General features: G+C 48.2%; 2 protein-coding genes across 2 annotated transcripts; both read left to right on the top strand.

Annotated features, from left to right (window-relative positions):
* On the top strand, positions 1–2,882 carry LOC132252468 (protocadherin beta-16-like). Its single transcript, XM_059733376.1, has one exon. The coding sequence runs from the start codon at positions 213–215 to the stop codon at positions 2,865–2,867; it is 2,655 nt and encodes an 884-aa protein (XP_059589359.1). The 5' UTR covers positions 1–212; the 3' UTR covers positions 2,868–2,882.
* A 7,148-nt stretch (positions 2,883–10,030) lies between these two features.
* On the top strand, positions 10,031–13,007 carry LOC132252467 (protocadherin beta-16-like). Its single transcript, XM_059733375.1, has one exon. It carries the CDS (start codon positions 10,476–10,478, stop codon positions 12,990–12,992), a length of 2,517 nt encoding a protein of 838 aa, XP_059589358.1. The 5' UTR covers positions 10,031–10,475; the 3' UTR covers positions 12,993–13,007.
* Positions 13,008–21,148: the final 8,141 nt, after the last annotated feature.

Here is a 21,148-nt window from a genome sequence, read left to right as displayed (position 1 = left end):
GTCTCGGCTCTCCGGCAGGAAAACACTGTCTCTAGGAACCGGGAGAAGCAGAGAGGCCGTCTCCTCTCTTGCCTTTGAGAATATCACAGGAGACATCGGCACAACTCACCCTCTGGCAGCTCGAGCGAACCCTTAGCAGATCGGGCTGGTGGGATGAATCGGGACTAGCGATATTTCTTCCGGATCGACCCGCGCCGCCTCCTGCAGACACAATGGCGGACACCGGGAGCAGAACAAAGCGGAGCAGGCAAGCCGCGTCTCTCCTTCTGCTCCTGTGCGTGGGGGCGATCGGCTCGGAGACGGTGCGGTACTCGGTGCCGGAGGAAATGGAGAGCGGGTCCTTCGTGGCTAATGTGGCAAAGGATGTGGGGCTGGAGCCCAGGAGCCTGTCTGCTCGCAGGGCCCGCCTGGTGTCGGACGCCGCGAGCCGGCATTTCCAGCTGAATGGCAAGACTGGGGACTTGCTTATCAAAGAGAAACTGGACCGAGAGGAACTGTGCGGGCAGACGGAGCCCTGTCTTGTTCGCTTTGAGCTAGTCCTGGAGAATCCCTTGCAATCATACCGGGCCGAGGTGCGCGTTACCGACATAAACGATCATTCCCCAATTTTTAAAAGAGAAGAACTCGTCTTCAGAATCTCTGAAACGGCCTTTGCTGGGTCCCGGTTTCCCCTGGAGAGGGCTCAGGATTTAGACGTGGGAAACAACAGCCTCCAAAGCTACAGCCTTAGCTCCAGTGGGCATTTCCATATACATATGGAGGAACAGAGCGACGGCACGAGACATGCGGAGCTAGTGCTGGACCAAGCCCTGGACCGAGAGCAACAGCCAGAGCTTAGTTTGCTACTCACTGCCCTGGACGGCGGCTCCCCGCCGAGGTCCGGCACTGCCCAAATCCGCGTCCTCGTCCTCGATATCAACGACAACCCTCCCGTTTTCTCCCGGGCCACTTACAAAGCCCAGGTCCCGGAAAACAGCCCCAGAGATTACCTGGTTGTTGGTGTTTCTGCCACCGACTTGGACGAGGGAACGAACGGGGAGATCTCCTACTCCTTCAGCCAGCAAACCATGGAAAGCAGCAAAGCGTTGCAGATCAACGCAGTCTCGGGGGAAATTCGGCTTCTGGAAGAACTGGATTTCGAAACGAGGGAGACCTACGAGCTGTACATCCAGGCCACGGACGGCGGGGGGCTGTCGGCGCACTGCAAAGTCCTGGTGGAGGTGGTGGACGTGAACGACAACGCGCCAGAGGTGACCCTGACATCCCTCATCAGCCCCATCCCCGAGGACGCGCCCCCCGAGACGGTGGTGGCCCTGCTCAGCGTCAGGGACCGCGACTCCGGGGACAACGGGAGGGCAGCCTGCTCCATAGAGGACGCGCTGCCCTTCTCCCTGAAGGCGACGTTCCGGGACTCGTACGCGCTGGTCACGGAGCGGGCGCTGGACCGCGAGAGCGTGTCGGAGTACAACATCACGATCGTGGCGCGGGACCAGGGCGCCCCCAGCCTGTCCGCCGAGCAGAGGATCAGGGTGAGAGTGTCCGACATCAACGACAACGCGCCCGTGTTCAGCCAGGCGGCCTACACCATGCACGTGCGGGAGAACACGGCGCCCGGCACGGCCATCGGCACAGTGCGCGCCGCCGACGCGGACGCGGAGCACAACGCCCGAGTGACCTACTCGCTCGTGCCCGCCGGCGCCGGCGCCGGGGCCCTGCCCGTGCTCGCCTACGTGGCGGTGAACTCGGCCGACGGCAGCGTGTACGCGCTGCGCTCCCTGGACTACGAGCAGACGAGGCAGCTGGAGGTGGGCGTGAGAGCGACGGACGCCGGGTCCCCGGCGCTCAGCTCCGAGGCCGTGGTGCGCGTCGTGGTGCTGGACGAGAACGACAACGCGCCCTTCGTGCTGCACCCGCTGCAGAACAGCACGGCGGCGTGGAGCGAGCTGGTGCCGCGCTCGGCCGAGCCGGGCTACCTGGTGACCAAGGTGGTGGCGGTGGACGCGGACGCGGGGCAGAACGCCTGGCTGTCCTACCAGCTGCTCCGCGCCACGGAGCCGGGGCTCTTCGCCGTGGCGCTGCACAGCGGCGAAGTCAGGACGAGCCGGCCGCTGACGGAGCGCGACACGGTGAAGCACAGGCTCATTGTGCTCGTCAGGGACAGCGGGGAGTCGCCCCTGTCCTCCTCCGCCACCCTCAACATCCTGCTCGTGGACGGCTTTTCCGACGCCTACCTGCAGTCCGCTGATGCCGCCGCCGCCGCCGCCGAAGGGGCCGACACAGGCGCTTTAACCATGTACCTAACCGTCTCCCTGTGCCTCGTGTCCTTCCTCTTCCTGCTCTCCGTCGTGACATTTGTCCTGGTCAAGGTGTGCCGGAGGAGAGGGGGCGGGGAGCAGTACACCAGTGCTCCCGGCACGTTGTATGGCGACGGCAACTTGCCGAGAGACTGGGTGGATGTGTCGGGGACCGGCACCCTGTCCAGGAGTTACCGGTACGAAGTGTGCTTGAGCACGGGGTCGGGGAGCAGCGACTTCCGGTTTCTGAGGCCCCTCGTGCCCTGCCCTCCGCAGCAGGGGGGCTGCGTCGTGACGGGCTCCGGGAAGGAGCGGGATCTTCTCACCGACTCTCATGCGCCCGCCGACTTGGAAGGCGCCGATCAGGTAAGGGCTGAGTGGGCTCTTCCCCCTTTATTCTCTATGAAGAGGTCCTCATCTGTTTCGACTGGCGAATCTTCATGTGTTATCGTTTTTCTAAGTCTACTTTGTTTCGTTTATGGTGCAGTAGTTACTGATTCTTTCAAACGGGACTGTATTGATTACATTAACCATGGGCAACCAACAGATGAGATACGTAACGGAGACCGTTAATTTCTCATATAAGCGAATGAGAGATGATAGGAGCAATATCCAGAGTCAGTTATTATTTAATATGTTGTAGAATTCTTTCAAAACAGCAGTCAATTGCAACTTTGTTCTTTAAGAGTTGTGTATAATATTAGAGATTTTTTTTAATTTGATATTTTAAGCACCTAATATATTTTTTACATTTACTAGGAAGTCGGTTTGTTTACAGTTTTCAGCAATGAGAGGACAGTGTCTTTCCCACTCCTTCCCTTTGACTTTCTCTTTCTCATGGCTCACTCCCATGTTTGCGTCCATCCTGTGCAAAGCCATGTTCTTGGGTGATTCCTTCTTACGCCGTCCAAGATCACGTTCTTCCCACCTACTGTCTCACTCTACATGCCGATATGTGACACGTGCTCATTCCGAGTCTGTTGCCCAGACCAACTATGCCTGTAAACTCCCAGCAGTTCCAGCGAATGTTACGATTAAAAGAACTTCCTTTATGTTTCAGGGGTGTAGGTTGTGGCCGTGTTGGTCTAAGGACATAGGCAGACAAGATTCTTTGCGTAAATCTGGTATCTTTTAGTAGACCAACTGAAATAGTTGGACTGGATTCTTCTTTGCAGGCGTTCGAGCACAAATGTGTTGTGGCATTGCATACCTAGTTAAAAAACAATTAAAAATGATACTGGGGACTTCAGTGGACCAAAGAATGCTTCAAGAAAAGTGAAACAAATTTTCTTTTACCACTAATTTCAGGATATCGACGGGGTTGTAGGTTTAGTCAGCATAACGATTTTGTCCTGAGATGTAATACTAGCACGAAAAATCTAACGCTTCCAGCAGCTTCTGCAACTACCTAACCCGTATTATAACGTAAGCAAGCAATCGGAAGTCTTCTCATACTGATACCGGGCTTAGTTGACTAACATTGAATTTTCTGTACCCCGGTTACGCTCCCCTCCTCAGCCCCATTCTTTTTATGTCAGTCCCCTCGGGCACTCTGTATTTCCCTTATGGCTTTGTCACTTTTTGGTTCATGACTTGAAAGATCTACTCTCGCTCTGTAGCGCCTAGTCATGAACTGTGAGCTATAAGACTTCAGTTGGGTGGAACTGTGGCTGGTTGTTCGGAAATGCTTTCGCTTTCTCGCTCTGTACATCGCAGTTTATTTTCGTCCTAGATTTACACTTGATTGGGAGCTTGGTCGCTTATCCAGGTCTAAACGTCTTCTCCGCAAAACGCTGGCTACTGGCACAAAGCAATTCCAGCATTTAGGGCATAGCGCTGTTTCCTGCTAGGGAGTATCGCCGCTAAGCACAGCTCTGCGTGGACATACTTTTCGGAGTCCTTCCATGAGCCAATAGGAAATGGCATCTCTTTCCACGATGGCTTCCCATTCTGTGCCCGCCGTATTCCCGTCGCCTCGACTTCGGATCTAGCTGTCAATAACTTTACCCGACAGGCTCAAAATTTGTCTCCCAAGATTTTAGAGCGTTAACTTCTTATTTTATGAGAATTCTTTACTATTTGGTAGAGAACCTATCAGACTGAGGGTTTTTACCCTCCATACTCTGTTTAGATCAGAGAGTAGGGTGGTTTCGGTAGCCACCAGGAGAGAAGAATCCAAACTTATTTATTTAATCTGTTTATATATATTTTAGAACTATTGTCTTTTGGAAAGAAACATCCTCTCTTTTTCTCCGAATTTCTGGTGCCTGTGGCTATCCAGTTTACACCATACCACTCGAAATGAGTTATTAAAAGGCAAGTCGAAAGGACAGCGGTACAACAAAGGAGAGACTTCCATCACGACATAGCTGTCAGAACTGGGTCTGGAATTTGCAATAGACTCTTTGTAATTTCCTTTCTAGGCTCTCACTTACATTTTGGAAACTTGTAACGCATAGTACATCATCTGGGTATACAAAGGTTTCCTTACCTACAAAAATCTCCCACATAGTGCATTGACTCTGTTAGATTCAATGAAGGGGAAGGGAGTTGGAATTTCTATGAAATGATTGTTGTTATTGTTGGTTTTTCCACAACATCCAAATAATACAACTTCCCGCGTAAGAATCGACTAGACTATCGTAATTAAAGATTTTAATATGAAGTCATCGACAGGCTGAGCTGCAGAATGCAAATCTGAAAGTAGTGGATGTAGGCCACCACATCCTTGGAGATGTTCTCTTAAACTTCCTCGCAGAACTCGGTGATGACCATATTCGTTGTCAGAGGGCATGATTCCGGGGGCAACTGAAGAGAGGGTTTCTACCCTCCAGGCTATCTTCCTTTTTCCCTAGAACCAAACTTTGGAATTAGCATTCCTTTGTGACCGGGGATCCATTGAACACACGGAAAACAACATCCCATGATTTATCCTAATGCAGTAGATTTCGGTTTTCCCACCATTACACGGGAGACAATAACGTTGGAAGGGCCAGATATTAATGATCCTCCTGTCCCTCCTTCAATTTACTAACAAAGCATATATTTATTTATCTCCAGAGAAATGATAACCTGGTTGTAATGAAACACAAACCACCGGTTTCGCGTCAGAGCACTATGCCAGACTGCCATATTCATAGTACCTCTGAGCTCATAGTGGGTCGGATGTATTGGCTGCAATCCCTTGGAGTAGGGTAAATGAGCAGGGCATGGTTGCCAGCCCAATTGTTTTTAATGACAATCTGCAAGCTTTTAACCAAGAGTAAATTTTTAAGACACTTTTTCTTCTAGGTTTTCCATAATGTAAATGTAACTCTTCTGCCAAGCCCTGCTCTCCTGCTGGGACCCAGGTTCAAGGGCTGCATTCAGATGTAGGTATTAAACATCTGCCATAGTAAGACTAGTAAACAAAATACATACAATAAAATAAAAGTAGTTTTTCAGTAAAATTGACAGTGAAAAGTAATTTTGGGGGGGTTGGAAACCTAGATTGAGTGTAGAGATAGTTTTACACTGTGCTGCCCACCTACACGCTCCATACCTTGATGGCCACAACTGCACCCTACGTCCTGCTGCACCCCAGCCCTCACTCGTTCTTATCTCGTTGAGGCTTACCCACCCTTATCACAGCATACACCCCAAGGGAACCCTACCTGAGGCCCAGCACTATTAAAAGCAAACGGATGCAAAAGCAACAGCTCATGGCTGAAAACACTCCCTACAGGGTGCTCTGCTCCCACGCAGACACCAGGTGATGCTCCTTTTCTCTGTCTCTCCCAGCTGTAGCTGCTTAATATTTTTATTGATGCTAAAGTTTCTTTACTGTCTTTTTCATCGTGATTGTTTTAATGATTTGCCTGGAGCCATGTTTTGCCAGATTTATTTATGGTTGGCAATTCTGGAGGGGATTTTCCAGGTCCTCTTTGAGCAGCAGAGAATGGGTCCCTGCACTCTGCTTGAGGGCAGTCATGCCTGTTAAGGTAATAGACAAAAATAATAATGTGCTATTTTGTTACACCCTCTGCAGAACAACACATCCATCTTAAGCCACCCAGTGCCCCACACTGCCAAACCATGCTACTTGATGCCCATGCCGTGCTTTCCAAAAAGCTGCTCAAGGCCACAGACCCAGATCTCTCACCATGAGGCTTCAGAAAGGCCGTCAGAATCACATGGCCAATACAGATCAGGACACAATGAAGCAAAGGTTAATTGTGCTTGTTTGATACATGGGAGGCTAACCCAAGTCTTCCCCCTCAACTTTCCAATATACTTCCAGTGGGTGGGGTTTTCATACTTTAGTGTGCACCTTGTTTCTTCAATTAAGGAAGGAGAGAAAGAATAGGATAGTTCACAAACTGTGCCCCATCGGTATCTTTGTCTCTAATTTATTTTTTTTCTGACTTACTGATTTTAATTATTGGTTGTAAAGACTGAAAGGGCCTGAACCTCCTGTGTTAAAAACAGAAGGATCACAACAGATTGGAAACTGGACCACATCCGAGAGGATGAAGTTGAATGCTGAGAAATTCAAGGTGCTTCTCCCTGGGGAGACTAATAAAAAAATGTAAATACAAAATGAGTAAGATCTGGCTTGATGGCAGTACAATGGAAAAGGACCTGGGAATCTGGGTAAAACATGTTTTCAATATGGGTCTGAAGTGTGATGCAGCTGCACAAAAAGCAAACGCAATTTTGGGATGCATCAATAGAAGCATTAGGTGGAAGAAACAGGAAATGTTATTGCCTCTCTACTCGGCCCTGGTTAGGTGTCATCTAGAGTACTGTATGTAATTTTGGACTCAACATTTGAAAAAAGGACGTGGGGAAGTTAAGAGAGGGCCCAGAGATGATAAAGGACTTGGAAAGCAGGTCATATGAGGAGAAGCTGAAAGAGGTAACATGTTCAGGTTGTGGGAAATGCACTTCAGAAGGGACACGGTAGCAATCTTCAAGTATTTGAAGAGCTGGCACAAAGGAGTGGAAGAAACCCTTTCTATTTTGCTTCTGAGACTGGGACATGATCCCATGGCTTAAAGTTTCAGCAAAGTACGTCCAGACTGGCTATCAAGAAAACATTCTCCACAGTTAGAACAATGGAATAGGTTGCCTAAGCAAATTGCGGAGTTTCCATCACTAGGGGTGTTCAAGAAGAGGTTGGACAGCCACTAATTGGGTATGATCTGAGCAAGGCCATGCCGGATGCCCTTTTATGGGCATTTCCCATGCTTCTAGGCTCTGCTGACTGATGCATGCGGCTGCGGCGGAATATCACCTCTGCCACAAACACGCAGAATCTTTAAGACTTTCTCAGAGGCATTGGGTGTTTACTTCCACCAAGGCGGGCGATTTTTACCGGGGTATGCCACTGCTCCTGCTGGGACGTAATGTAGGAGGCTGCTGCGAAAGGGCTTTGCCTTCCCGCTGAGTGAGAGATCAATTTTCAAACTGGAAACCAGGGAGGAATTTTACCTTATGGTCAGTTAAATATTGACTGAGTGGAGGGTGGGTGCCTTCCTTTGGAGCCCGGGTGTGACCGTCTACCTGGTATTTCTTGAGTGTGTTTTCGTAACATTTTAAAGAAGCAGCTTATTTGCTGCAGTGGTCTCTCTGTTTTACATGTGGCAGGTTAAAGGGGTTTGCCTTTTGTCCTGACAGCTTTAATAGTAGTTTTGTGAGAAAATTAGAAAATGGATATTTATAGGATGGTCTGGATAGGGATGTTCCTGCCTCCGTCAATTGGATGGACAAAACGATCTCTGAAGGTCCTTTTCAGCTCCACTTTCCTCTGATTTCTAAGTGAGGGAGACTGGATTTTGAGGTAATCATTGGGATGTTGCGTGTATGCATGTGTTCATTTAGTGGGAGGAGAACAAAAAGAGGGAAGAATTACTATAGATTGAGAAGTTATTTCCCCGCAAACACTTGAGAGCTAGATGAGGAACAATAGTGAGAAGCTCACTGAGGAATATGGCTGAACTGCCTGGTGACTGATGAACTATTATTCTTTTCAAAAACGATGTTAAAAAGTGCAGGCCGTATTTTAAAAAGTAAAGAAAATAATATGAAAAGAAAAAAGGAATGGTACCTAAATGAGAAGAATTGTTTTCCATAAGGCAATAGAGGTTCGGGATCCATTCTGGGGAAACCGACTGAAACATGGGCCTGACTTAGAATGAAGAGGGCTGTTCGGGATAAGCCTTGTGTACATTACATGTTTTTGTTCCTCCTGTGGAAATGAAACAGCATTTTGGCTTCAGAAAATCACTAATTCACCGCGGGTCACAGACAAAAAGGGAAGATCGCAGGTACCATACCCAGCGACCTGGTTGCTTGGGCACAGTTCTGCCCCACAGGCTTGGTCCAAGAATGAGAGAATCCCATGAATCTTGACGAGCAGAGCTGAAGGCGGGAGCCTGACATTTCAAGCAGCGTTCCTGAAAGTTAGCGGTCTACACCTTATCCTGCGAGATTCAAACGCACCGTGAACTGTGGGGTCTTCCTCCTCGACTGGAATTAATGTAGCCGTCCTTAATCAGCCCTGTTTCTCAGCAATGCTTTCGGCTCTCCCGCAGGCTCCGGCCCATGCTCCTCCATGCTACCAGTTTGAGGCAGCGGGGACAGAGCAGTTTACTGTGTCTGAGTTTCTCCTCCTCTCCTATCGGAAACTTGTTTCTCTGTGCAGCCCTGCCCTTTACTTCTGAAAGCTTGTAAGGAAATGGACCATGCCAGGGCTGAGTTTCAAGTGAGATGGAGTAGATCCTATAGCTTTAATATCACACCACCATGTGATCGGATAGATTTTGGAACTCCACTTGGATATCTAAGAGGGCATTGGATGCAGATTGTGAAACTCCTTAGGAAACTGTAACCTTCGCTGACGTGTCCCTCTTCGTGTAGTGTGGATTAAGCCGTCATTTTAACCGATATCTAAAAACTGACCCGGTGCTGTAATACAAGTAGTGGGATCTTGGTTAAAGAATCAGTTTCTCCAAATGTGGAGTAATGGGTAGCACAAAGAGGATGCACCTCAAATGTCTGGAGATTGGTATTTAATATACGGGAAAGACTTCTAAACCAGAATATAAAGTAGGTCAATCGTGACCTCAATGAGAAAGGCCGGAAAATTACTGCATGAAATAGTCTTGTAAAATATCCCCCATTTGCTTGTCACTCACGTTACATGTACTCTCTCGAGTATGTGAATAAAACAAGAAACAAGAGACGATGGATATGCTGTGCCTCACCACAAAATGGCATGATACCATCGGGGATATCAAAGAGAATAAAAGCAGCAACCTTTTCGAAATAATTATCTGCAGCCTATTAACAATAATTGATGCATTGATTGCTGAAAAGTTTTCATCTTGAAAACACCTATTCTCCAATGATAGGAGAAACCAATATAAGGAATTTAGAACTAAAAAGGTTATACTGCCTGTTATACATTTTCACATAGATACACCTGGACTAACAGTCATATAAAGATTTTCTACACGTGCTATGTTAGGGAAATTTATAATCCAGAGTCTGTTTTAAGTATCCAACCTTTCTATCTCCGGCATTAACAGTTGCTTTTCTGGGAAGCTTCTATAAAGGTAATGGGCACCATTGGATTTTAAATAATTTCTAAAAATGAAATTTAAACCATATTTTGGAGCTAAATTTTGAGTTAATTCTTCCAATTTTCTCCTTATCATTTCATATTAGACCCCACGTTTTCGAGACATAAAATGATAAAACTGAAATAAATGTATCCTGTCGCTTGCATCTATTTCTTATTCAAGTATCTATAACAACGTAGGTACAAACACGCATACTTTGGTTTAGGAAGCTGTCCCGTGACCATTATGCTTTAAAAAAGATTATTTAACACACTTTTTAAAAATCGAACAGCAACGAGCATAACGTCCTGTCGCTTGGTGGCGCTGTTGACTAATACGAAGAAAGCATGACCTGCACTAGCTGAAGTCCCGGCTCTCCGGCAGCAAACAATGTCTCTAGGAACCGGGAGCAGAAGAGCGGCTGTCTTGCCTCTTGCCTTTGAGAATATCACAGGAGACATCGGCACAACTCACCCTCTGGCAGCTCAAGCGAACCCTTAGCAGATCGGGCTGGTGGGATGAATCGGGACTAGCGATATTTCTTCCAGATCGACCCGTGCCGACTCCTGCAGAGACGATGGCTGACACCGGGAGCAGAACAAAGCGGAGCAGGCAAGCCGCGTCTCTCCTTCTGCTCCTGTGCGTGGGGGCGATCGGCTCGGAGACGGTGCGGTACTCGGTGCCGGAGGAAATGGAGAGCGGGTCCTTCGTGGCTAATGTGGCAAAGGATGTGGGGCTGGAGCCCAGGAGCCTGTCTGCTCGCAGGGCCCGCCTGGTGTCGGACGCCGCGAGCCGGCATTTCCAGCTGAATGGCAAGACTGGGGACTTGCTTATCAAAGAGAAACTGGACCGAGAGGAACTGTGCGGGCAGACGGAGCCCTGTCTTGTTCCCTTTGAGCTAGTCCTGGAGAATCCCTTGCAATCATACCGGGCCGAGGTGCGCGTTACTGACATAAACGATCATTTTCCGTTTTTTTCCAGAGCAGAATTCGTCTTTAAAATTCTCGAAACGACCCCTCCTGGGTCACGGTTTCCACTAGAGAGCGCTTGGGATTTGGATGTGGGAAACAACAGCCTCCAAAGCTACAGCCTTAGCTCCAATGGGCATTTCCATATACATATGGAGGAACAGAGCGACGGCACGAGGCATGCGGAGCTAGTGCTGGACCAAGCCCTGGACCGAGAGCAACAGCCAGAGCTTAGTTTGTTACTCACTGCCCTGGACGGCGGCTCCCCACCGAGGTCCGGCACTGCGCAAATCCGCGTCCTCGTCCTCGATGCCAACGACAACCTGCCCGTTTTCTCCCGGGCAAGTTATAAAGCGCAGGTTCTGGAAAACAGCCCCAGAAATTACCTTGTTGTCACTGTTTCTGCCACCGACTTGGACGAGGGAATGAACGGGGAGATCTCCTACTCCTTCAGCCAGAAATCCAGGGAAAGTAGCAAACAATTCCGTGTGACCGCAGTCTCAGGGGAAATTCGGCTGTCAGGGGAACTGGATTTCGAAATGAGGGAGACCTATGAGCTCTACATAGAGGCAGCAGACGGCGGGGGGCTGTCGGCGCACTGCAAAGTCCTGGTGGAGGTGGTGGATGTGAACGACAACGCGCCAGAGGTGACCCTGACATCCCTCATCAGCCCCATCCCCGAGGACGCGCCCCCCGAGACGGTGGTGGCCCTGCTCAGCGTCAGGGACCGCGACTCCGGGGACAACGGGAGGGCAGCCTGCTCCATAGAGGACGCGCTGCCCTTCTCCCTGAAGGCGACGTTCCGGGACTCGTACGCGCTGGTCACGGAGCGGGCGCTGGACCGCGAGAGCGTGTCGGAGTACAACATCACGATCGTGGCGCGGGACCAGGGCGCCCCCAGCCTGTCCGCCGAGCAGAGGATCAGGGTGAGAGTGTCCGACATCAACGACAACGCGCCCGTGTTCAGCCAGGCGGCCTACACCATGCACGTGCGGGAGAACACGGCGCCCGGCACGGCCATCGGCACAGTGCGCGCCGCCGACGCGGACGCGGAGCACAACGCCCGAGTGACCTACTCGCTCGTGCCCGCCGGCGCCGGCGCCGGGGCCCTGCCCGTGCTCGCCTACGTGGCGGTGAACTCGGCCGACGGCAGCGTGTACGCGCTGCGCTCCCTGGACTACGAGCAGACGAGGCAGCTGGAGGTGGGCGTGAGAGCGACGGACGCCGGGTCCCCGGCGCTCAGCTCCGAGGCCGTGGTGCGCGTCGTGGTGCTGGACGAGAACGACAACGCGCCCTTCGTGCTGCACCCGCTGCAGAACAGCACGGCGGCGTGGAGCGAGCTGGTGCCGCGCTCGGCCGAGCCGGGCTACCTGGTGACCAAGGTGGTGGCGGTGGACGCGGACGCGGGGCAGAACGCCTGGCTGTCCTACCAGCTGCTCCGCGCCACGGAGCCGGGGCTCTTCGCCGTGGCGCTGCACAGCGGCGAAGTCAGGACGAGCCGGCCGCTGACGGAGCGCGACACGGTGAAGCACAGGCTCATTGTGCTCGTCAGGGACAGCGGGGAGTCGCCCCTGTCCTCCTCCGCCACCCTCAACATCCTGCTCGTGGACGGCTTTTCCGACGCCTACCTGCAGTCCGCTGATGCCGCCGCCGCCGCCGCCGAAGGGGCCGACACAGGCGCTTTAACCATGTACCTAACCGTCTCCCTGTGCCTCGTGTCCTTCCTCTTCCTGCTCTCCGTCGTGACATTTGTCCTGGTCAAGGTGTGCCGGAGGAGAGGGGGCGGGGAGCAGTACACCAGTGCTCCCGGCACGTTGTATGGCGACGGCAACTTGCCGAGAGACTGGGTGGATGTGTCGGGGACCGGCACCCTGTCCAGGAGTTACCGGTACGAAGTGTGCTTGAGCACGGGGTCGGGGAGCAGCGACTTCCGGTTTCTGAGGCCCCTCGTGCCCTGCCCTCCGCAGCAGGGGGGCTGCGTCGTGACGGGCTCCGGGAAGGAGCGGGATCTTCTCACCGACTCTCATGCGCCCGCCGACTTGGAAGGCGCCGATCAGGTAAGGGTTGAGTGGGCTCTTCCCCCTTTGTTCTCTAGGAATAGGTCCTCATCTGTTCCGACTGGCTAATCTTCATGTGTTATAGTTTTTCCAAGTCTTCTTCCGTTTCGTTTATGGTGCAGGAGGTACTGATTTTTGCAAACAGGACTATATCGATTACATTAACCATGTTCCATCAACAGAGGAGATAGGTAAGGGAGAGCGTTAATTTCTCATTTAAACAAACGAGGGATAATAGGAGCAATATCGGGAGTCAGTTCTTACTTAATAAATTGTAGAATTCCTTCAAAATAGCAGTCCATTGAAAATGTGTGCTTTAGGAGGAGGGTATAATAATAGAGATTTTTTTTTCCAGGGGATATTTGAAGCACATAATATATTTTTTATTAGTAAATCCCGTTTGTTCACAGTTCTCAGCATGGGGAAGATTCTGCTTTCCCTGTGTCTTTCTCTTTCTCTTGGCTCACTGCTATTTTTGCATCCCCCGGGTTCATAACTTTGTTTCCAGGGGGATTCCTCACCACTTCCTCCAGTGTCCTTCCAAGGCCATTATTCTGCATTCCTTATGCTCTGTGCGCTCATTCCAAGTCTGTTGCCTGGGTCTCGTACTTCGCCATCAGATCCTGTCAGACTGCACATCCTGTTTCTCTTTTCATCTCCCTGCTGTGACGAGACTAATTTAATTTTCAGTATCCCGTTTCGTCTCTCTACGGCACCTGCTGACTGTGGATGATAAGGACAGTGAAAGTTCTGCCGAATCTGCAAGGCTTTGCATATTTCTTGCATAATTTGCTCAGTAAAGTGAGATCCCCTGTCACTATTAATGGTAAGTGGGATTCCAAATAGCAGGATAAGGTCCTTTAAAAGGATTTTAGTGATAGCTTTAGTATCGGCCCTTGCCATGGGATAGGCTTCAATCCAACTTGAAAACATACAAACTCTAACAAGTACATATTTACAACATATTTGATATTTACAACATTTCAGCATTCGTATAAAGTCAATCTGAATATTTACAAATGGTCCTCAAGGTGGGGATGTGTGGCTTTCTTAGTTTTAACAGGTTTGCCTACATTATGGGCTTGACACACAGGACAAGCCTGGCAGTAGTGCTGAACGATGGAAGGAAAATTTGGAGCATATCAATCAGATTGAATAGCTGCGATCATCCCCCCTTTGCTCACATTGGGCCACTCCCTGGTACACATGAGCAAGGTAGGGAAGTACGACCTTGGGCGCAGCCAGGTGGCCGTCCGGGGAGTGCCAAAGGTGGTCAGGGTGTAATATGCACCCATGCAGTCTCCAGGTGTCTTTTTCAGAATCTGCGGCCTGATTTTGGAGAAGTGCAACATCATGAAGAGTTGCAATAGGAGACTGCTCGTAGGTATGGGAAAAGAACAATTGCTCATCCTGAGGGGGTGAAAGGGCTGCAGCTCTGGCTGCAGAATCAGTCAGAGTATTTCCACGCATAACTTCATCCTGGAAAGATTGGTGAGCAGCACATTTAATAATAGCAACAGCAACAGGTAATTGAAGGGCATCTAATAAGGTGGTTACATAAGAACCATTAGGAACGGGTGTGCCATTTGAGGTAAGAAACACACGTTGTTTCCATAATTGCCCATAATCATGGACAACACCAAAGGCATAATGCGAATCTGTATATATATTAAGAGTTTTACCTTTAGCAAGGTTACAGCATGAGTGAGGGCAACAAGTTCAGCAATTTGGGCAAAATAGACAGAAGGTAAAAAAATTACTTTCGAGTACCTCGTGCTGAGAACATACAGGGTAACCTGCAACAAGAGAGCCTTTAGAGCAAGACAGGTCAAAAGGTGCAGAGAATCGATTTTACAGGCTTCAAGGGAAGGTGAGGCAAGCAAAAGATCATCGACATACTGGATAAGGACAGAACATTTGTTTTGTTTTTTAACTGAATGTCATCTAAATCTTTCTTCAAAATTTGTGAAAAGATAGAAGGGGACTCTGTATACCCTTGTGGGAGTCAATCCAAGTATATTGTAAACCTTTATAAGTAAATGCAAACAAAAACTGACTATCTGGATGAATAGGAATTAAAAAAAAAAAAACCAGCACAAGTCTACAATAGTAAAGAAACAAGCTTTCAGTGGAATGAAAGAAAAAATGATAGCTGGGTTAGGTACTACAGAAAAAATAGGTAATACAACAGCACTAATGGTTTGCAGGTCTTGCACAAAGCAATAGGTAGTTTTGCCTGGTTTCTTAACTGGAAGAATTGGAATATTACAAGGACTAGAAGTGGGGACCAAGATACCTTGTTGTAGGATGGAAGAAATGACTGGAGCGATTCCTTGCTCAGCCTTCTTGCTGTGAGGATACTGGTAATGCACTGGAGCTGCTTTCGCAGATCAAGACAAATTTTAACAGGTTCAGCATTGTGTATCTGCCCTACTTCATTAGCATGCTATGACCATAGGGCAGGGTGACCTGTTTAAGGATTTCTTCTTTGAAATCAGGGTTTGTTGTAGAAATAGGTGGGATTGCTGATTCAATCATAGCAGCAAGAACTACGCATTCATTTTCTGCTAGTATTTCAAGGAAAACTCTATCCACTGTACAATAAACAGCACAACTGGGTTTACAAAGTAGGTCGTGATCTAAAAAATTAATGGGGTAAAAGGGCTTAAAAGGAAGGCATGGTGGTCAGAGATAGGACTAAGAGTAATGGACAAAGCTTGAGTTACAGGATGAGAAATTACTTGGTTAGAAATGCCGACAGCATTAACAACAGCATCGGAAAGAGGTGGATCAGTTTATCAAGATCAAAAGTTCTTTCTGAAGGAAATTGTTTTGGAGGGTTATCCCTGGTATATCAATTCCATTTATCAAAAAAACGATTTTTTACCATAATGCGCATACGAATAACCTGCTGGGATTCCTTTTGGTGGGGTTGGGACATCCTTTGACCCAGAACCCCCCCATTCCTCAATTCACACAGGGCACTCACACAAGGAGAAGGGTAAGGGACTTGATGTGCTAATTTTGCACATCAACTGCTGGTTACCCAGACAGTTTCCATGGATGGGGAAAGGATAAACCTGTCTGCTGGGTCACAAGGTTCCAGTTGGTCCCCCTTGCTTTCAAGTCTGCCTTTCTAGACAGCCTTGGGGAAGCTAGACCCAACCTTAGACTCAGACCTGGTCAGCGGCTTATATTGTTTCACACAAGGGAACTTCTGCGCTGAGGCACGGGGTTCAGGAATATTTCTTTAGTCCCAGCCTTCGTCAGCGATACCGTGGAAAACACTCACACTATTCCCCAGGTTTCTATATTCCTTAGTCTTAGACTTTTCCTTTTAATTGTAATAAAATTTTTAATTTTAATTTCCTTTTAACTCTTTTAATTGTAAACTGGTTTCATACAAACCCTTTAGAGTGTCTGACAAGTTCATATATCAGAAGTTCAGATGTCATAAGCTCGAACTGGTTTCCCGACCCACACGGGCAGTACTCTACCAATAACCCCTTTAGAGATTTCAAAAGGTCTCTTACCTTGATCTGGCACCTGGGGTTTTGGAGGGGAATGATCCGCAAGCCCGTTGGTACTCTCAGCCGGGCGTTGCCATCCGAGTCACGGCACCAAGAATTGTGGAAGAAACAAGCTTCACTTTATTGGTTGGTTTTGAAGTTGTCACAGACTCTTTATTATACAAGCAGCTGCAGGGGGGAGACAGTGAGCCCCGCCCGCCCCCCTCCCCCACCCCCCAACAGTTAAAGCAACCTTTTTATATGTTTCAATTCAGGTCACTTAATGCAAGCTATAACAAGTCAAACAGAAAACTAGTTTGAACCAGAAAGCTGCAAGGGTGGGAAACTGCAAAGGTGGGAAAAACTGTTGTTTGACCTATTGACCTCATAGGCCTGCTCAGCGTTATGGAAAATGCCACAATGTGCTTCTTAAACAGAAATTAAGACCTGGGGGTTTCTTCTTCCACATTGGCCGCACCGGCAACAGAAATTTAGAAAAGACTGGCTGCTTTGAAGGAAAAGCAAGAACTGAAGATGCTTAAAGCAAAGTTTCTGAAAGGGAGTTCCCTTTTTGTTAAGTGTTTAATGGCTACTATCACTCCATGATTATAGCCCATAGTATTCCTTGTTTTAAAGAAGTTTTAATTTAAAAAATAATGTAGAAATTATACTGGGGACTTCAATGGGTCAAAGACTGCTTCTAGAAAAGTCAACCAAATTTTCTCTTAGAAGTGATTTCAGGATATCAATGCAGTTGTAGGTTTAGTCAGCATAATAACTTTGTTCTGCGTTTTAATACTAGTTGTAATGTCTCCAGAAGTATCTGCAACTACCTATCCTGTATTATAATATCAGCAACCAATTGGAAGTCTCCTCAGATTATGCCTGAAGTCCCTAGTAGTAATAACTCTCCCTTGTTGGGACCCAGAGGCTGTGGGCCTGGGTTTTCCTTTTCCTAACTTTTCATAGCATGAGTCTTTGAGCTGGGAAATTTAACCCTGGTTTCAACCAAGCTGCAAAGCTGTAACTCAGCTACAAGGGATGATGTGAGGTTCACTTTGACCATGATTCATTCTTGGCAAAGAAAAAGAAGTCTGGAGATATCTTGTCTGGATGACCAAAATCAAAACAAGAAGCAGACCAACCAAAATGCTCACATTAGGCTCTAGAAAAGAGGAACAATTGACAGCAAAGTGACCCCCAACTAAGAATGTAATAAGTATCTAAAATTGGGAAATTTAGTTAAGGTTTATTAGATATGGTATACTGAAATAGGCTCATTAATATGTATTGCAGGGACTGGTGTTACCAGATTTGCCCATTACTTTGGGGTGTGCTCATTTATTAGGGATAGTTTCTAGGGTCTTGGTAATTCTGTCAATATGCTGCTTGCGTTACTATACGGAGCTGTATCTCTCCCTTCTGCAAGCCCTCATCCCCAATGGAGCTATCTTGCAGGACTCAATCTCAATGGGACTGGGTTCCTCCAGTCACCAAATCAGTCATACACACAAACACACAGAAATTAACGTGACACGCCTGACCTGGCCGGGCTGATCAGCATGGACAGGCTGGCACCCTCATATGCCAAGAATCAGTTAATCAGAGCAACAATAAACTGCAGTCAGACACAAGCACACAGGTGAACAGAATCCCTCTGAATCCAGCTCGGTGTCCAGCTGACACCCTCATGGACCAGCATTCAGTTCATAAGGGCACGTCTGAGTCAAACTGGGTCAATCAGCCTGTACAAGCTGATCGCCTTATGTGTTTCAAACTCAGCACGTCCCAATCTTTGGCCTCTTGATGAGCAGACCCCACAATATTTTTGGGCTTCACAGGGATCTTTAGCTTAGGTAAAAGAAGCATTGCTGCAGAGCACGGGAGGAAAGAGAAGCAGAGAAGGAAAAATATACCCAATTACTACCAGTTTGACTATAAAAGTTATTTATTGCTAAATAGATATGCAAAAGAAAAACAAACACAAACAATTACAGTACTACCCTGGTTTCACTAAGTATTTGGGGAAACTTAGCTCAAGCTTAACTGATACAGTTCAGGTTCAGAAGTTTATGCCTAGAGAGAAAAGAGAGAGTGAGTGCTGGGATCTCATTAGTCCAAGGTACTCAGGCTGCAGAGCTGACAGGCACAGTCCTTGAAGGGAGATAATCTTTTCTTCCAGAGTCCCAAGAACAACAGGGCACGGTGTCAGCACAGGAGTTTTCTTCTTCTTTCCTTCCTTTCTTCTTCTTCTCTTGAAGCACACACACTTTTTACAGACTTTTATACCCTCAGTTCAGCTGCTTTGAAGCATCCTTAACTGTGTAAATCATTGTCTTTTCTATTGACAAGGGGTTATCTGGTTTGGAACATCTCAAGAAACTGATTGATAATCAGGAAACACTTAAGATTAGGGAGTAACCAAGTACTTGGGAGCCAGCTTGAGATTCCTATGGATGGGATATCTCATGGTTTCTTCAGAAACAATAGCTAGCTTGCAGCATCAGGATTTTGGATTTTTACTTGTTGTGAGCAAGCCTCAGCTTAGCATGACTTTTCCAGATTTTACTATAGTCTTTTAACAGACTTAAAACAATTATTAGGGTGCTCATAACCTATTGTGGAGAGGACTCCCACCAGTCGTCTCGGGAAAAGTATGACAACACCTGTGATTAGGGCTCCAACGGGCTGGACGTTGTGATGAACCCTTATCCATTGTTCAAATGTTGCCCATACCCCCTCTGACTCGGTCTCTTGCCTCAGCATTCCCTAACCCGGCAACAGAGTTTTAGTCAATCAAGTTTAAATAGGCCTCCCATAGTGGGACTGGGGAATGTACGGCCCGAGATGCCTATTAAACTTAGAGGTGTGTGTGTGTCTGGGGCAGGGAAAAGTCCTTACTAAATCCAGATTAGAACTGGTCTGATAAATGCTGAGCTGGGTGTGTGTGAACATGGGTTGATTAACATTTGGAGCACAGATTCCCCATCATGCAGTACTCCCCTGCTTCTCTGGTCCCAGAATTCACTGCAGTCTCTGCTTCAGGCTTTCTGTTCTCCATCTCTCATGTAAATGAATGGTCATCTGGTTCCATCTTGGATGCAAATGAGACCTAGGGCAGTTGTTTCACTCTTGTCACCCTTATCTGGAGGGTCTTAGGTGTGTCTCTCACTGCATCTTAATCAGTCTCATTTATGTAGAGGAGGGGAGGGACGGGGGGTGAGTCAGACAGACTGCATCCTGTGCCAGGGTTGCCCAAAAACACACAGCTGAGACGTAACACTGGCTTAAGTTCATTAAATGAGCACAAATGCGATATGTAAGTACAACACAAGCTTGCACTTTGGAACTCCTCCCGCAGAGATTCTGACAGTGATCCAAGAAAATTGTTCCCCACACAGACTCCAGACTTAGGAGCCAGGAGTTCCTGTTGCAGACTTCACGGACTAATCATCCTGTGTCATCAAATTCATTGCGCTTTGGGGTGGTGAGCATGTTGTATTATTTTGACGAACCACAATAATACAATTGTAACTGCTAAAGGCTTGACTGATTTGTCATTAGTTAAGGAGTAACTGTGTCATAGTCTTAGAATTAACACCTGGCACAAGGCCTAATTTAACGTTACTTAAAGTAACAGGCCTCATGCTGTCAGTAGCACCTAGGCATGAACTTTGACCTGCATGCTTATGGTAGCTTCCTTGGTACAGGTAAGAGTGTAATATCTGAACCTGACTCTAAAGGTTTTACTTATATTTTCAACATACCAGTTAACATTACAATAAACATTAACCTGTCAAGCAGGTATACCATAATACATAGTGTCTCACCAGACAGGCAGGTCTTACAAGGAGCTGAGTCGGAAGGCCTGTGCAAGTAGGCAGCTATTCTATCTGGCTTCGGATCTGGCCCCTTCAGATGCCAGGGATACGATCCGGAGCTCCAGACTGGGTTTCGGCACCAAAGCTTTGGAGCCGCCTCGGAGATCCGGTCATAGGGTATAATGGGGAATCAATGAAATATCTATAACTTTTGGTTTTTTTGTCTGATTTGCATGAATCATGCAGGGATGGTAGATGCTGCTGAGAGCATGAAGGCTACCAAGCTTCAAGAAGATCGGTGCAGGGGCTTGGGGGAAACTGCACCCCAAATTCTTGAAAGCAAAACTCACGTCACGTCTATGTGTTACAACACAGTGGGGTGAAAACTGCAGGGATGGTGGCCCCTGCTTAGGCCACAAAGCCTGCCAGATTTCAAGGAGATAAGTGCAGGGCTTTGTGGGGAACTGCACCTCAAGCTGCGGACAAGCAAAATTCGTGACATGGGTGACACTGTGTGTGTCAAGGCACAGCAGGGTGAAAGCTACAGGGATGGTAGCCCCTGCTGCAGCCACGAAGCCTGCCAGCTGTTGAGGAGATAGGTGCAGGGGTTCTGGGGCCCCACAGCCCTAGCTGCTGACAGGCAAAACTCGTGACATGGGTGCCTTAACACGCACAGTGTCACCCAGGTCATGAATTTTGCTTGTCCACAGCATGAGGTGCAGTTCCCCCCAAAACCCCTGCACTTATCTCCTTGAAACTTGGCAGGCTTTGTGACCTGAGCAGGGGCCACTACTCCTGCAATTTTCAGCCCACTGCATCTTAACACACACAGGGTCATCTATGTCACGAGTTTTGCCTGTCAGCAGCTGGAGTTGCAGTTTCCCCCAAACTCCTG

Source organism: Alligator mississippiensis, chromosome 9 (assembly GCF_030867095.1).
Source record: "Alligator mississippiensis isolate rAllMis1 chromosome 9, rAllMis1, whole genome shotgun sequence".
Lineage (NCBI taxonomy): Eukaryota > Metazoa > Chordata > Crocodylia > Alligatoridae > Alligator > Alligator mississippiensis.
This window is presented reverse-complemented; position numbering and strand designations above follow the sequence as displayed.

Coding starts and splice junctions, on each gene's coding strand:
- LOC132252467 (XM_059733375.1), top strand. CDS start 10,476: ATGGCTGACACCGGGAGCAGAACAAAGCGGAGCAGGCAAGCCGCGTCT.
- LOC132252468 (XM_059733376.1), top strand. CDS start 213: ATGGCGGACACCGGGAGCAGAACAAAGCGGAGCAGGCAAGCCGCGTCT.